We start from the raw sequence: 14,315 nt of genomic DNA, 5'->3' as shown, positions 1-14,315 counted from the left end.
TCAAAGGGGAATATTCAGCTAAACATCCAAGGTTAAGGGCTTATAGGAATGTTGTTCTAGATTTCCTTGAACGTTTTGTTGAGTATGAGTTATCTGTAGTTCCAAGAGGTCAAAACATCATAGCTAATGGTCTGGCTACTTCAACTAGTACGTGTAAAATGCCTTATCGCCCAAGTCACCAGTACACAGTTGAAGTTAAAAACAGACCAGTTGTCCCGAATAATATCAGGTACTGGCAAGTTTTTGGTAATGATGAACAGATTGAAATTTTTTTGTAGTCAAAGGATGAATTCGAGTGTGCCAATATAGACATAGATTGTGATGTAGATAATAATGTACATAAAATAATGAATAAAGTAGAAGTGAATGAATTGGATAAAGATCAAGAACATTCAAAAATTTTGCAGTTGAAGGATAATGTTTTGCCTAGAGGGTTAGTTCCCTTGGAAGAGTTATTTGATTTTAATGATGTGGCTAAAAAACCTAAAATAGAACCTATTGGAGCCGATGTGGAAGAATGTAACATAGGAACCAAAGAAAAGCCTAAAATAGTTAAATTGTCCAAATCTTTGCCTTCAGCTGAAAAGCAGAAGTATATAGAGCTTTTCAAAGAATTCATAGATGTATTTGCCTGGAGTTATGAGGATTTAAAGTCCTATGACACCAACATTATACAACATAAAATTCCTATAAAGGAGGACCACAAACCTTTTAAACAGAAACTCAGAAGGATCAACCCAATGTTTTTGCCCCTAGTTGAGAAAGAAGTTAAAAAAATGTATGATGCCAAAATCATTGTACCCCTACGGTTTTCAAAATGGGTATCAAACTTAGTTCCTACTAGGAAAAAGATTGGGGAGATTAGACTATGTATTGAGTCTAGAAATCTCGATAAAGCTTCTCTGAAAGACAACTGTCCTTTGCCCAAAATCGACCACATCCTGGAAAAGGTAGTCGGATTAGCAAGAATCTCTTTATTAGATGGATTTTTTGGTTATAACCAAATTCTGGTACATCTCGATGACCAAGAGAAAACAACATTTACAACACCTTGGGGCACTTTCATGTATGTGAAAATGCCTTTCGGTCTGATGAATGTTGGGGCTACATTCCAAAGAGAAATGGATTTTGCCTTTGCAGATGAATTGAGTAGGTTTATAGTCATTTATTTAGATGATATCACTGTCTTCTCAAAGACAGATGAGGAACATTTGCTCCATTTAAGGAGAGTTTTCAAAAATTGTAGAAAATTTGGTATCTCTCTTAACCCTAAGTAAACGTTATTTGGCTTAGAAGAGGGAAAACTACTAGGAAATATCATCTCAAAGGATGGCATAAACATTGACCCTAGCAGAGTGGAAGCAATATTGAAAATAGATCCCCCTAGGAACAAGAAAGAGGTCCAATCCTTTATTGGAAAGATAAACATCCTTTGGAGATTTATACCAAATTTGGCTGAAATCCTAAAAGCAATAATAGACATGTTAAAGAAGGATACCGAAATCAAATGGCATAATGATGCAAAGGATTCTTTTACTAAGGTCAAGAAAGCTTTAACAACTACACCCATTTTATTAAGTCCTGATTTTACAAAAGATTTCATGATATTCTCTTTTGTATCTAATCATACAAGAGTAGTTGTGTTGTTGCGGAAGAATGCTGAAGGACATGAACAACCAATTGCGTTTTTCAGCAGAGCATGGAGAGATGCATCTCTGAAATACATCATGGAAAAATAGGTATTTGCATTGGTAAAGGCCCTTAAAGATTCAAGGTTTATATTTTGCACTCACATATTATTGCTTTTGTCCCAAGTGTAGTGGTCAAGGACATACTCACTCGAACAGATCCAGATGGCAGAAGGGGCAAATGGATTGCCACCATTCTGGAATACAATATTGAAATCAGACCAACAAAGCTTATGAAGGGTCAAGGGTTAGCAAAACTCATGGCAGAGTCCAATTGTGATGTGTTAGACATCAATTTTATTGCAGAATTAGATTAACAAGAAGAGCAGGCGACTCCACTGATCTCAGAAGTTTTCAGCACAGGTATGTAGACATAGTTTTTGTCTTACAGAACTTATATGCTTCTCCTAGTTTAACAAAAACCAAAGCAAGGTTCCTTAAAATTAAATCTTTGAAATTATTCATTCTTGACAGTAATTTATATTGGAAAGATGCTGGAGGAATGTTACTAAAGTGTTTGTTGGAAGGTGAATCAGACAGGGTCTTGGAGGAATTTCATCAGGGAGACTATGGTGGCCATCTATATTGGAAATCTACAGCCAATAAAATCCTTGGAGTTGGTTTTTACTGGCCAACCTTGTTCTCTGATGTACATAAAAAGTTCACCTCTTATCATCAATGACAAATATTTGAAGGTAAAAGAAAGATGTTACCTCTACCCTTGAAACCAATTTTAGTAGAATTCCCTTTTCAACAATGGGGTTTAGAGTCTAGACTTCATTGGAGAGATTCACCCTATTTCCTCAGGTCAACACAAATGGATTTTGACAATGACAAACTATTTTACTAAATGGATAGAAGCCAGTCCCACTAGACAAGCCACTGACTCTGTTATCATCCAATTTCTAGAAAGAAATACACTGTCTAGGTTTGGCTGCCCTCATAAAATCATAACTAACAATGCTGCTACTTTCAAGTCCAAAAAGATGATAGATTTTTGTAACAAATATCAGATTAAGTTAGGGCAATCTATTGCTTATTACCCTCAAGCAAATGGGTTAGCTGAGTCCTCAAACAAGAGTTTGGTTAACATTATCAAGAAATTATTGTTGGAGAACAAAGTCATGGCACAAAAAATTAATCAATGCACTATGGGTTGACAAAGTTACTTCCAAGAAATCCATTGGAATGCCATCATTCTAGATAGTGTATGGGACTGATGTTGTTTTCCCAACTTCTTTGGGAATTCCAGTGTTAAAACTTATGCAAGAAGCTCAGGTGGAGACCAATGACATGCAAAGAAGGATAAACCAGACTATTCAGTTACAACAATCAAGGGAAGAAGTTTATCATAAAACCCAAGTCACCCAAGAAAATATCAAAAGGATTTATGATAGAATGACTAAGGCAGATGATTTTCAACTCAATGATCTTGTCTTGAAATGGGATTCCAGAAATGAGGATAAAGGAAAACATGGCAAATTTGACAACTTATGGAAAGGGCCTTTTAAGATTGAAGCTTTCAGGGGCAACAATTGATCCAGGTGGATATTGGTGGCCACCCGCAAATTCCACTTGGACCCCCACCATTGTTTCTTTCAGTTTTTCAGTTTCCTTAATTGTAGCACAGTTTACTATTTTTAGCAGTTTTTCGGATCTTGAACTTCTGGAGCCATTTTAAGGCCCTAAATGACGTTTTTTGGGAAAATTGGGAGCAACATGGGTCCATGGACCGATGTTGCTCATCCAAAAGTTGTAGTCCTCGGATAGATCTTTCTAATGAGGTATTGTGTGTGTCAAATGGAGATCGTGTGCCAAAGTTACGACCCCAGGAAGTTGATGTACCAATTTACCCAAACGGGGCCCATAGTTTGGCGCTTCATCTCCTAGGGTTAGGTTTTTGGATGTTTAGGGTTTTCCATTGTTTCTCAACAATTAATAGGCCTTTGAGCCTCATTGTAAGACAGTTCAAAGGCATGTAGTCGCCACATCTCTCCTCAGAGATAAGCTACCATCGCCCGAGCTAGTTTATTTCCATTTATGTTTGTAAGCATATTTCAGTGTTTTACATTAATGAAATGAAGTATTATTTCTGCTGCATCTCTCTATTTATGGTTATCTCTGTAATTTGTTGCGTTCCTGTTTAAATCTGAATCAGTGGTATTAGAGGGGTCTACTCTTTCTCTGTTTTTCTTTGCATGTCCCCAACGAGGTCGGGATATAAGGAGTTAGGACTTGAATTGGTCGAACCTTTGCAAGACTAGCCTCGCAAATCCCGACGGCCTCCCATGGCGGATGAAAAGAAAGACGAGGGTGTAGGAGATCCTATCAAAATCTTGCTCGAAGAGGCCCTCGAGCGACAAAGGAACGTGATGATGAACAACTTTGCCCAGATCTTTCAGCGGCTGCCTAGGGGCAACACATCTACTTCCAGCAGCTACTCTGGAAGCGCCACACCCTTTAAGGTACAAGTTAACTTTGACATTCCCATATTTGAGGATCAAATAGATGTAGACGTTGTAGATAAATGATTAAATCTGTTAGAAGGGTATTTTTTCGTTCATGATTTTTCCAGCCGGGAGAATATTACTTTCGCTCTTCTCAAAGCTACCCCCCACGTCATGAACTGGTGGGAAACCTACTGCGAGTAGAAGGATGAAAGTATGGCCTCACTGTTTTCAGTCGCACCCACTTGGAATTCATTCCGGAATGCCATCAAGGAGCAGTACTACCCTGTCAGAAGCTATGAGGATAAATACATAAAGTGGACCACGCTGCGGCAAGGAAGGGACCAAGACGTGCCGGAGTTTACCAATATTTTTCATACCCTTCGCACAAAGTTGGGTATCAAGGATTCTGAGCTGCATTTGGTACTCAAATACCGCGGTTGCCTACATAGGTACATCCAAGACGAGATGGAGTTCCTGGACATCTCCTCGCTCGACACGGCATACTGATACGTTGTCAAGATCGAGCAGAAGTTTAAACAGAAGAAGCAAGACTTTGGATCTACAAATCCGAAGCAAGGGAAAGGTGCCCCCAAACTGCTGAACAAAGGACAAAGCCAAGGTAGGGTGGCCTTGGACAACCCGCCAAAGCCGCAATCAAAGAATTAACACTGCAAAGTCGAAGAAGGACACAGGAAAGTGGTGTGAGTTCCATAAGAGCTCCACTCACAACACAAGCGAGTGTCGGGCCAAGCAATAACTGGTGGCCGAGCTAAAGTCTTCGGAATCAGATGCATGTTCTGACTCTAAGTGAGAACCCGATAAGGGGAATGACAAAGGGAAGCAAATTATCGATGCGGAGCCCAATGCCACCGTTGCCACCATGAAGATCCAGAAGGAGGAACTCGAAGATCCAGAGGAGGAGCGCCTCTTCCACTCCCAGATGTGGGTAAACGGCTCCCCGCTACAGTTCATTGTCGACAGCGAGAGCCAAAAGAACCTCATTTTGGCAAAAGTCATGAAGCGGTTGGGCTTACCGACCACAACACATCCACAACTGTACACCATCGGGTGGCTTCACCAAGGACGGGATCTTCGCGTGAGCCAGCAGTGTCACCTTCCATACAACATCAAGCCCTTCACGAATGAGGTATTGTGTGACATTGCTCCCCCTGATGTTAGTGATTTATTATTAGGCCAACCATACTTGTGGAAGCGACATATTGTGTATGAGTCAAGGCCTCGTGTTGTTATTGTTACTTTAGGAAATAAGTTGTACAGGATACCGGAAGTAGCACCGCCTACCGCCATCTCTTTGATTATTGCAAAACAATGCAGTAAGCTCATTTAAAAAACCAGGAAATTTGTTTTCCTGATGATACGCCCTCAAGGAAAGAAGAAAATGGTTGCCACGACCTCCAGACAGGGCCCCTCCGCACGACAACTACAGATGGACAAGGTCGTGGAGGAGTACGAGGACATCTTCACCTCCCCCACAAGGGTTCCTCTACACTGTCAGGTCAAGCACTCCATCGATTTAACCCCATGTGTGTCACTGCCCAATGGACCAATCTATTGGCGCTCCATTCTCGAGAACGATGAAATCAAGAGGCAGATTCAGGAGCTGCTGCAAAAAGGTCACATCCGACCGAGTTCATCGCCTTGTGGGAGCCCGATCGTGTTGGTACAGAAGAAGGATGAGACTTGGAGACTCTGTGTTGACTATCAGGCGCTGAACAAGATCACTGTCCGGAATAGGTACCCGATCCCATGGATTGATGACCTTCTGGACCAACTGAAGGGGGCAAAATATTTCAGCAAGATCGATATGAAGTCAAGATATCACTAGGTACCAATCGAACCCTTTGATGTGTGGAAGATTGCCTTCAAATCCAAGGAGGGCCTTTTTGAATGGTTGGTTATGCCTTTCGAGTTGACGAATGCTCCTGCAAATTTTATGAGGCTAATGGATGACATATTGCGTCCATTCACCAATTCATTTGTAGTGGTATACTTGGACAGCATCCTAATCTTCAGCCAGAGTTGGGAAGAGCACCTCCACCACATCCGACAGGTTCTCCAAACACTGTAGCAACACAAGTTATGTGCCAATTTGGAGAAATGCACTTTTGGCATGACCCAAGTTCAGTATCTGGGATACATTATTGATGAACGGGGGGTGCATGTGGATCCAGCCAAGATCCAAGTCATCCGGGATTGGCCATCTCCAACCACTTTGACGGAGCTCCGCAACTATCTGGGTCTTGCCAACTTCTACCGCAGGTTCATGTTGGGATTTTCTCTTATCACTTGGCCCTTGAGTGAAGTCACCAAAGGAGGAGCAAAAGCAAAATTCTTTTGGTCTGAATCTCAACAAAAGGCATTCATAGAGTTGAAACATCACCTTTGCTCAGCACCAGTGCTCACATTATCAGACTTGCAATAACCATTTGAGATCGAGACAGATGCCTCTGACTATGCTATTGGGGCAGTGCTTACTCAACACGGGCATCCAGTGGTGTTAAATTGGAAACTAGGGCCAAACTTCATGTGGGTCATCTTATTCATGGCTAATAATATTTTTATTAGATTCCTCTCATCGAGAGGTGTAGGATTGATCTAAAGATCATCCGATTCCGATAAGTATTTATGGAGATATGAATTTATTTTGATTATGGAATTATTATCAAGCCGACCTACAACTCATGTAGGCTCAGAAGCCCAACAGTCGCATCTATTCAAACATCATCAGTTGTGTATAAATACAAGAGGACTTTTCCTCATTTGCACTCACTCATCTCATCACATCTCTCTCTCTCTCTACTGCACAGAAAAGAGTCTCTTCTCTACTGCGCAGAAAAGGGTCTCTCCCTCACACATGTGAAGCCGGAAGCTGCTGAAACTGAAGCTGCAACTGCAGAAGTGAAGTTTGACCTGCGTGGACTAGAAGATCTCCTCATCTGAACTGCGTTGTAGGTTCATCTGAACCTCCTCTGGAAGCCGCAACTTTTGGTGGTGGAATCAAGTCAATTCGACGAACGATTTGCAAGATATCGACTGCCCTAGTTTGAAGGAAGCTGCTGAAACTGAAGCTGCAACTACAAAAGTGAAGTTTGACCTGCGTAGACCAGAAGATCTCCTCATCTAAACTTCATTGTAGGTTCATCTGAACCTTCTCTAGAAGCCGCAACTTTTGGTGGTGGAATCAAGCCGATCCGATGGTCGATTGTGAGATATCGTCTGCCCTAGTTTTGATGATGAAGCTACCAATGCTGATGCTGCTGATCTAGGGTTTGCTACTGCTGATATAAATCAGATTTATTGTACTATTTCTCTCTGCTGAATTATTGAAGATAGAAAATTTGATCAAAGGATTTCCCCACACATTGTGGGGTTTGTCCTTGGCTAGCTGCCACATCTTGTGTCTCTTTTCTTGGCTTGTTTTCTATCAATCATTTAATGTTCTATCTGCACTTTATTTTATGTACATGTGATTGCTAATCTATGGAATATAATAAGAAAAAGAAGTAAATTGTTATAAGCATAGAACATACCATAACTTAACATGGAATCAGAGCTAAGGTGAAGACAAAGCCCGAGCAAGAGCAAGAGAAATCACCGAAGAGAAGATAGGCAAGGCTATCGTAGAAGAACAAGGAGTGTTGGACCATGTGAGAGGCAATATTGTTGAGCCTCCATCAAATGCATCTGCTACTGCCAGGTACAAATGGAAAACTGGAGAAGTCAAAATAAAGAAAATCATCTGGGATTCTATCAACAAACACTTGGTGGCCTACATCTCTGACCTGAACACCTCCAAGGAAATCTACAATAGACTGGTGAGTTTATTTAAAGTTAATGATGCAAATCAAGTTTTGTTTCTTAGAAATAAGCTGAAGAAAATCAAGAAGGGTAAAGATGAGAGTATGCAAGCATACTTCTTAAGAATCACCGAGATCAAGAACGATCTCCTATCTATTGGGGAGATTATCACTGATAGAGAAATGGCACTCACGACTCTTGGAGGATTACCATCCAAATGGTACATGTTCAGGTCTACTCTTCTGAACAATCATGTAATTCCTGGTTTCAAGGAATTAATAGCTAGATGCATTCTAGAAGAAATAAGGGTAGAAGAGCAAGAAATGCCCTTGCCTAAAGGTCCTCTTGCAGCGTTTTCTTCTCATGCTAAGAAAAGAAATAATTCTGAGTTTAAATCAAAAAGAAAGGTTGGACCTAAGGGTGGAAGAAAAGGATGATGTTACATTTGCAATAAAGCAGGTCACTATGCAAGGGAATGCCCTGATAGAAAGGACTCTCACCGTGACGATGATCAAAATCCCTCTCATGGTAATCAAAGGGATGGAAAATTCAATAGCAAAGGTAAAAGGAATGTTGGAAATCAAGGAAGAGGACAACCATTCAAGAAGGCTAGAAATTCTAGGATGTATTAAATGCACTTGACCTCCGAAAGAACCTGGTGTCCATCTTGGCAATGGAAGACAAAGGCTACAAGGTAACCTTAAGCGATGGCAAGGTACGTATATGGAAAAATAATGTTAAATATGCTTTCACTCTTGGGTTCGAGTTGATTCTTTATATCAGGTCAGTGGAAGTCCGCTAGTGTCATGTCTTGTGACACAACTCTTCAGTCCGAACTTTGGCATCGGAGGTTTGCCCACCTTCATTACAAAGCTCTACCCCATGTAAGATAGATGGTAACAGGGATGCCCGAATTCCAAGTAGAGAAAGAAGGTGTATGTCTGGGATGTGCCGAAGGAAAGCTCAAAAGGAGACCATTCCCCTCAAGTCAAAGCAAGACCTCCGATATATTACAACTAGTTCACTCAGACATATTTGGTATGATGCCTGTGAACTCCTTGGGAGGATATTCTTATTATCTTACTTTTACATATGACTATTCTCGAAATACCTGGAATACTTCTTGAAAAAGAAGGATGAAGTGTTCTCTTGGTTTCGACACTTCAAAGCCCTGATCGAGAATCAAATCGAAAAGAAGATCAAGATCTTAAGAACTAATAATGGCACTGAATATGAATCTAATGAGTTCCATGATTTTTGTAAAGAGTCTGGCATCAAGAGGGAGACTACTACACCATATACTCTTGAACAGAATGGTGTGGCAGAAAGGAAGAACCGCACAATTATGGAAGCTGTTCAGGCCATGCTACATGATCAAAGACTTCCAAAGTTTCTATGGTTTGAAGCTGCAAACACCGTCGTATATGTACAAAATCGATGCCCTCATCAAGCATTGGGTTCCAAGACTCCTGAAGAGAAGTTCACCGGTAAGAAACCTGATGTTTCTCATTTTAGAATTTTTGGAAGCCCTGTATATTTTCATGTGCCGAAAGAGAAAAGAAATAAATTGGGTGCATCTGGAAAGAAGGGAATTTTCGTGGGCTATGGTGAAAATACTAAAGGCTGTAGAATCTATGTAGCCAGTTAAAGGGAAGTCGTGATTAGTCATGATGTCACCTTTGATGAAGATATGGCTCTCAGCAAGGTGGACAATATTCCGACTTTGAGGAGCTCTCAAGAAGCCGACACCAGGGAACCGAAAGAAAAGGATGATGAATCAATGCCTGATGTAGAAGAACCCATGGATCCGATTGATCCTCCTCCACATGAGTCTTCCTCTTCTAGGAAGAGGCCTTCATGGCTTAGGGAGCTACTTAATGATGTTGAAGGACATGTTGCACCCCAAGGAACCTTTCGTGAAAGTAAGAAACCTAACAAGTATCAGGGATACATGACCATCATGAGCACATTCGTACAAAATGAGCCTTCATCATTCTCAGATGCCATCAAGCATCAAGTATGGAAGGATGCTATGACCATTATGGAGAATGATGTCTGGGAAGTAGTTCCCAGACCTCAGAACAAGACAGTTGTTACTTCAAAATGGCTTTACAAGATAAAGCTGCAGCAAATGGAAGTACGGAATAGTATAAGGCTCGTTTTGTTGCTCGTGGTTTCTCCCAGAAGGAAGGTATAGACTATGATGAGATATTTGCACTTGTTGCTAGATATACGACCATCCGCTCGATCATAGCCCTTGCTGCTTCACAAGGATGGAACCTACATCAGATGGATGTCAAGACCGCGTTCTTGCACGGCTCGATCAAAGAAGAGGTCTACATGGAGCAACCCGAAGGATTTGAGATTTATGATCGAAAATCTCATGTATGCAGGTTGAAGAAGGCTCTCTATGGGCTGAAGCAAGCACCCCGAGCATGGTATGAGAGGATCGATAGCTACTTGATGAAGTTGGGATTCAATAGGAGTGAAGTCGATCCTAACCTTTACTTTAAGGTTGAAGATGACAAGCCTCTCATATTGGTGTTGTATGTGGATGACCTCTTTCTAACAGGTGCATACCCTCTCATTCACAAATGTAAGAGGGAGTTGGCTTCTGAATTTGAAATGAAGAACCAAGGACTTGAAGTGTGGCAGAAGCCAAGGGAAATTTTCCTATCTCAAGGAAAATATGTGGTGAAGATTCTGAAAAGATTTGGTATGGTGGACTGCAAGCCTGTGACTACCTCGAGGATCTTAACTTTCAAAAGTTATATGGTAGTGATGTCAGACCAGATTTGGGAAATGCCTCTAAGTTTCAAAAACTCATTCGCGTTGATGTTCTTGGTGAACCTCCGTCCGAACATATGTTTTGCAGTTAACATTGTGAGCTCATATTTGGTTGAGCCTCACTAGATTGGTGCCAAGAATCTTCTGAGATGTCTTCATGACACAATCTCTCATGGATTGAGATACACTACCGGAAATATGAAACTGCATGATTATTCGAATGCTGATTAGGCAGGTAGTGTGGAGGATCATTGGAGCACTTTTTAGTGTTGTTTCTCTTTGGATTCTGCTTCGATATAATGGATGAGCAGGAAGCAGAAGTCGGTTGCCATAAGCACCGCCAAGACCAGATACATATCTACGAGTATGATCTCGTATGAAGCTGCCTAGTTGGGGAAGCTCTTCAGTGTGCTGTTTGAACACATACCACTATGATTCTCTGTAACAACCAAAGGTGGGATTCGATTATTGAGGAATCCTGTATTCGTCGATTGCTCCAGCAGATAGACATCATCTGGGATATGGTAAGTCGTTGAGCAAGGAGGCTCCACCGCATTAAAGATGATGTACAAGTCAATACACCTTGTTAAAGCCTCGAGGAAAGATCTAATCTGTGATTTTCCCAAATGACTTGGAGTCATCAAGAAACCCTTGTACAAGGGTCCTGCATGTTGCATACATTGAGCTCTGGGAGCTCTGAGGGCTTGCGGTTCTTACTGGAGCAACATACAACCATAGGGTGACTCACCCTCCCCTGGTGGTGCACACTGGAACAAGATGATTCGCTCTCCTGTGGGACAAGATGATTCGCTCTCTTGTGGAACAGGATGATTCGCTTTCCTGTGAGGCCTGGATTGATGTGTTCTCCTGTGAGGCCTGGATTGATGTGTTCTCCATGGCGATTGTAGCAGGATTGATGTGTTCTCCATGGCGATTGTTGCAAGAGTAATGTGTTCTCCTGTGAGGCCTGGATTGATGTGTTGTCCATGGCGATTGTAGCAGGATTGATGTATTCTCCTGTGAGGACGGGATTGATTAAGTTCTCCTGTCGAGAAATCCTACCCATGTAGTCTGGGACTCATGGGAAGTACCTCTCATCTGCACATTTATATTGTCTGTCCTTCAGTTGCAGATTCTATTTCCAGTTTTTGCCATTAATTTTGTGGTTTAATTTGTGTAAATTGTTTATGGAATTGACGGCTAAATTTTCTGAAGAAATTTCCTGCTAAATTAATATTTGGAATATTACAGAGGATTCCCCATTGTTGTTGCGCTTTCTGTAATCAGCAAATGTTACTAGATTTCTGTATGGCAAAATTTAATAGAAAGGTGTATTGACTGCTACAATAATTTTTGTTGCACTTAAGTTTCTGCATTTCCCATATAGAAGCATGCATTGTTTTAATAATAAGTTGTAGGCTGAAAAAACCTTAAGAAAGCTGATCCCATCTGGTGCTTGATAGAACCAGGTCTAAGATGGACCTACACTGGTTTTATTTTTTTAGATGGTGTCAAATCTATATGTCAATGTGTGGATATTTATTTTTTATTTAACCCTTTTTTGTTATCATGTACATTACATAATGTAACATTTCATGATAACATCTCCTCCATACCAGGGTGTAGAGCATCTCACTTCTTTCAGTGCAATCATATCCAGACTTGAAAATATTTGTTAGTATCACTTTAGGCATGAAATATTCACATAGCTTGGGAATTCTAAAGTATCTTTAATTTGATGAGATATTGTGTGGGCTGTTTGTCTTGCTGTTACACTTGAATATTTTGTGCAAGTATTAATATTTTTCTTTGTTTGAATAGTGTCCTTCGCATAACAGATAAATTCTATAATTAGCAAATATTACTGGAATTTTGTGTTGCAAAATTTAATAGAAGGTGCATTGACTTCCGCAGTCATTTCTGTAGCAGTTAAGTCACTGTTCCTTTCCCATATAGAAGCATGTAAACACCTTAAGAAATTTGGTCCCTCTAAGTGCTCAATAGCTCTATGTTTAAGATAGATCTACACTGATTTAATTTCTTTTGGATGTTGTCACACACATGTACATATGTAGTTTTTTGTTGTCACATACGTTAAAAATGTAACATTACAGACAACATATCCCACATACTGGGCTGTAGAGCACCTTGCTACTCTTAGTGCAATGATATTCATTCTTGAAATATTTGCTGGTATCAGCAAGGTTTATAAACATGAAATATTCACATAGCTCAGGCTCTCAAAGTCATCTTTTAGTTAATATTGTATAGGTTATTTGTTTGCTGTTACACTAATATTTTGTGGCAAATATCCATAGTTTTCTTTGTTAGAATAGTGTCCTTTGCATAGCATATTAAACTCTACGGTTAGCAAATGTTACTGGAAATCGTGTTGAAAATTTAAAAGGTATATTGACTGCTGCAGTAATTTTTTTGGCAGTTTAGTCTGTGTGCATTTCCCATGTAGAAGCATGTGTCATTTTAATTATAGGCTGAAAACATCATTTTGTTGAATTATTTGCAGAGAGTAAGATCAAAATACCTGCGGCAGTGACACAGATGTATATGCCGGAGGGGATTCAACGCATCATGAATATTTCTGTGTTATATTTTCTGTATTATTTTTTTTACAAATTTTCTTTTCCTTTACCTTTTCGTTGTGACGCATATCTTTCAACGTCCACAATTTGTATATTTCCATGTATTCTAATGTGTGACCATATGGTCTCTTTAGCCAAGAGAGTATTCAATTTTCTAAGAAGATATAACGTCAAATGTCTTTTGTTCAGCATTCTCTCTTATGAGTATCTTCACTATTGGAAACAGTCTTGTATGCTAAATGATGCAAGTGATGGTTATATAAATTATAATAATATGGAGGTATAACTTCTCAGGTATAACTGAAAATATGCGTTTGAAGAACCTACCCCTTTGTAACATAGACTGGTAAAATCATTTTATAAATATTTTATTTAGAGTCCATGAATAGTGGTGTGAAAAAATGAGAATAATAAATGGTCACCTTTTTCTGGTTGTATGTTTTTGAGGAACCGACCACTTTTTAACATAGACTGGTATCATTATCTATATTTTATTTACAATCAATGATTATTAAGTGTGAAAAAATAGGAACAATAAATGGTCACTTTTTTGGAAAGTTGCTTCAAAGATACGCCCTGAGGTATCTAATCTCCTGAATTGTGACCTGCACTCATCATCATCCCAGTTTTCTGACTTATCATTCAGGTGTGGCAGACTACAGTAAGAATGTGGTACGAATAAGGTTTATACTTCAAGTTAAATACTCTAGAAAACTTGGAATATAATCTCCTGAATTGCGACCTGCACTCATCATCGTCCCATTTTTCTGACTTATCATTCAAGTGTCGCAGACTACAGTGAGAATGTGGTACGAACAAGGTTCATACTTCAAGTTAAATATTCCAGAAGACTTGGAATATGTAGATCTCCGTTGAAGATATTAGAATATATAAAGTAAAATGTATGAATGAGAATGTTGTTACAAATGAGAGTGAGGGCTTTCTTATATACCTTAGGTAGGTGTCCCTCT

The 14,315-nt window shown here is 40.0% G+C and overlaps 1 protein-coding gene across 3 annotated transcripts in view; it reads left to right on the top strand.

Annotated features, from left to right (window-relative positions):
* Positions 1 to 13,310, top strand: part of LOC149211970 (putative triglyceride lipase) — a 532,620-nt gene extending 519,310 nt beyond the window's left edge. For all 3 annotated transcript variants that reach the window (XM_089391636.1, XM_089391634.1, XM_089391635.1), the window contains one exon: positions 13,269 to 13,310. In XM_089391636.1, coding sequence (XP_089247762.1) covers positions 13,269 to 13,298 — 30 coding nt within the window. In that variant the 3' untranslated portion in view covers positions 13,299 to 13,310. The remainder of the gene's footprint in view (positions 1 to 13,268) is intronic.
* Positions 13,311 to 14,315: the final 1,005 nt, after the last annotated feature.

This window comes from Pinus tabuliformis, chromosome 1_1 (assembly GCF_031772625.1).
Source record: "Pinus tabuliformis cultivar Carrire ecotype Pingquan chromosome 1_1, CPIR1, whole genome shotgun sequence".
Taxonomy (NCBI): Eukaryota; Viridiplantae; Streptophyta; class Pinopsida; order Pinales; family Pinaceae; genus Pinus; species Pinus tabuliformis.
This window is presented reverse-complemented; position numbering and strand designations above follow the sequence as displayed.